Here is a 1,929-nt window from a genome sequence, read left to right as displayed (position 1 = left end):
TATGTCCCCCAAAGTTGTAAACCTAGCAGAAACACTGGCTGGCTCTATATGTTCTATAAGAAAACCAAGTAGATAACTTAAACACAGTCCTATCTTATTTAGATTATTGGCCTTCAGTTTAAAATGAGGTCAGTTTCTAATGAGATTAAACTTATTTCTTTTGTTTTACTTTTGGGATGTTTTTTACATCTCCGGGTGTGGAAAAATTCCACAAAGAAAACTGACATACACAGAGTTTCGCATGTAGGGTACAAAATGTTATTGTAGTAAGTGGTAATCCAGTAATGGGGAAAAATATGTTTTGAATTCCTGTTTTTATTTTGATTTCAGTGCCAGAACATATCAAGTCCAGTTTCAGCCAGCCTCAGTCTGCCAATTAGAACAGCAGCACCTCCACTGTAATCTGCGCCATCAGCAATGCCAAGAGGGCCCCAGCCAGCGGCCAGCCCCAAGCCCTGGCCCCCGCCCAGCGGCCAGCCCCAAGCCCTGCCTCGGTACCCGCTCTGTGAAGTTCCGTCACATCTCTGTCAGCACAAACAGAAACAGCTGTTGAAGCGTGGGCAATCCCTCACGGTGCTCGCTGCCACCCTGGGAACTCAAGTGCAGCTCAACTCTAGCCAGCCAGGGGAGCTTACAACTGAGAGGTCTGTCCTACACTGCGCCCAAAGCCACCTCTCAGGTACTGGTGCTCTGAGTAATGACCTTGTGGGTTACGGATCAGCCAGGTGTGCTGAGATCCATGATATGTAGGCCTATATGTTTAAAGTTAGCCATTGCTGATAGGCAGAGGTGTTTCAGGCATGTTAGGTAAACATACAAGTAGGCCTGTCGCAATAATCAATATATCGACTTATCGCGCAATATATGTACATGACCTCAATCATTTTTGGCGACGCAATATATCGCCCATTATATTTACTTAAATATTTCTGGGGCAATATATCGCACAACAAAAAGTTGTTATCGTGACAGGCCTACATACAAGGACAGATATGTGTGTTCATGGGGTACTTTTTTTTCCCCAAACTAAAAATCAAAATGTATCTTCGTTTTTTTTTTTTGTTTGTTTGTTTTTAGTAGTCAGGTCAATAAATTTACCATCATTTTATCATTTTTAGATTGTAAGCTTTGTCTGATTGACTGTGTTAGTTCTCCCATACATTTCCAAAATATCCAAAAGAATATTTTATGTCCCCAGTTGCTTTTTTAGTATACAATTCTGAAGTAATGTAATGAAAGCCATTATTTTTGCCAGTGGTTGCCATTTCTGTACAGTCAAGCTAATGGAGTCACTCATGTAAAAAGTAGCATGTCTTCTAATGAAAGATCTTGATCTTTGTTTACATTCTACTGTTTTCATTTTGTGTTGAATTGAAATTCTTAGGTCATAGCTGTAGAAATAAGTGATTATGTTTGCTGCATGGTCTTAGCATGTGGCCGTTTAATTGGTGTTGAGGCCTATTTCAAGGCTTCATGTAGCTGGTTTTCCTCATGGTGTGTTGCTCTTTGTTTTGTAGGCATGGCTCCCATTCGGGATTCCGTCAGCCACTCCCCTAACCAAACAGGTGACTCACTTTTTCTTTTTCCTTACCATGTGCTGTTGTTTACCATTTTTGTTTAGTGTGTGTTAAGTTCAAAAGTCACCTAAAGACCTGTGGCCTGTAGTACGAAGCCAGTTTCGGTTTTTACCCAGGTAAGTTCACGATGAGTTTGAGCAAACTTGAGTTTTCGGGCTCAAATCAAGAAATTATCCTTTGACTATGTTCTGGCCTGTCATCTAGTGGCGAAAATTTTTTTTGGCCCGATGCCAAACTTACTTGCCGACCCCTGGCCTAGAGGTTGCTAGTTATCTATGCCTTCATCACGTAAATGCATAATACCTGGTTGCAATAATTTACAAAACAGCTCGGTCTCCTCATTTAAATAAGC

The 1,929-nt window shown here is 41.2% G+C and overlaps 1 protein-coding gene across 1 annotated transcript in view; it reads left to right on the top strand.

The window, feature by feature from the left end:
• The first annotated feature begins 383 nt into the window (after nt 1–383).
• LOC107721518 (trinucleotide repeat-containing gene 6A protein-like) overlaps nt 384–1,929 on the top strand; it is a 23,695-nt gene continuing 22,149 nt past the window's right edge. Inside the window, exons 1-3 of the mRNA XM_016529590.1 lie at nt 384–455; nt 487–679; nt 1,518–1,565. Of these exons, the coding sequence (XP_016385076.1) occupies nt 1,520–1,565 (46 nt within the window). The 5' untranslated portion in view covers nt 384–455; nt 487–679; nt 1,518–1,519. The remainder of the gene's footprint in view (nt 456–486; nt 680–1,517; nt 1,566–1,929) is intronic.

The sequence above is a fragment of the Sinocyclocheilus rhinocerous genome, unplaced genomic scaffold (genome assembly GCF_001515625.1).
Source record: "Sinocyclocheilus rhinocerous isolate Xijiao unplaced genomic scaffold, SAMN03320098_v1.1 scaffold481, whole genome shotgun sequence".
Taxonomy (NCBI): domain Eukaryota; kingdom Metazoa; phylum Chordata; class Actinopteri; order Cypriniformes; family Cyprinidae; genus Sinocyclocheilus; species Sinocyclocheilus rhinocerous.
The sequence above is the reverse complement of the archived record's forward strand: the minus strand, read 5'-3'. Positions and strand labels throughout refer to the sequence as shown.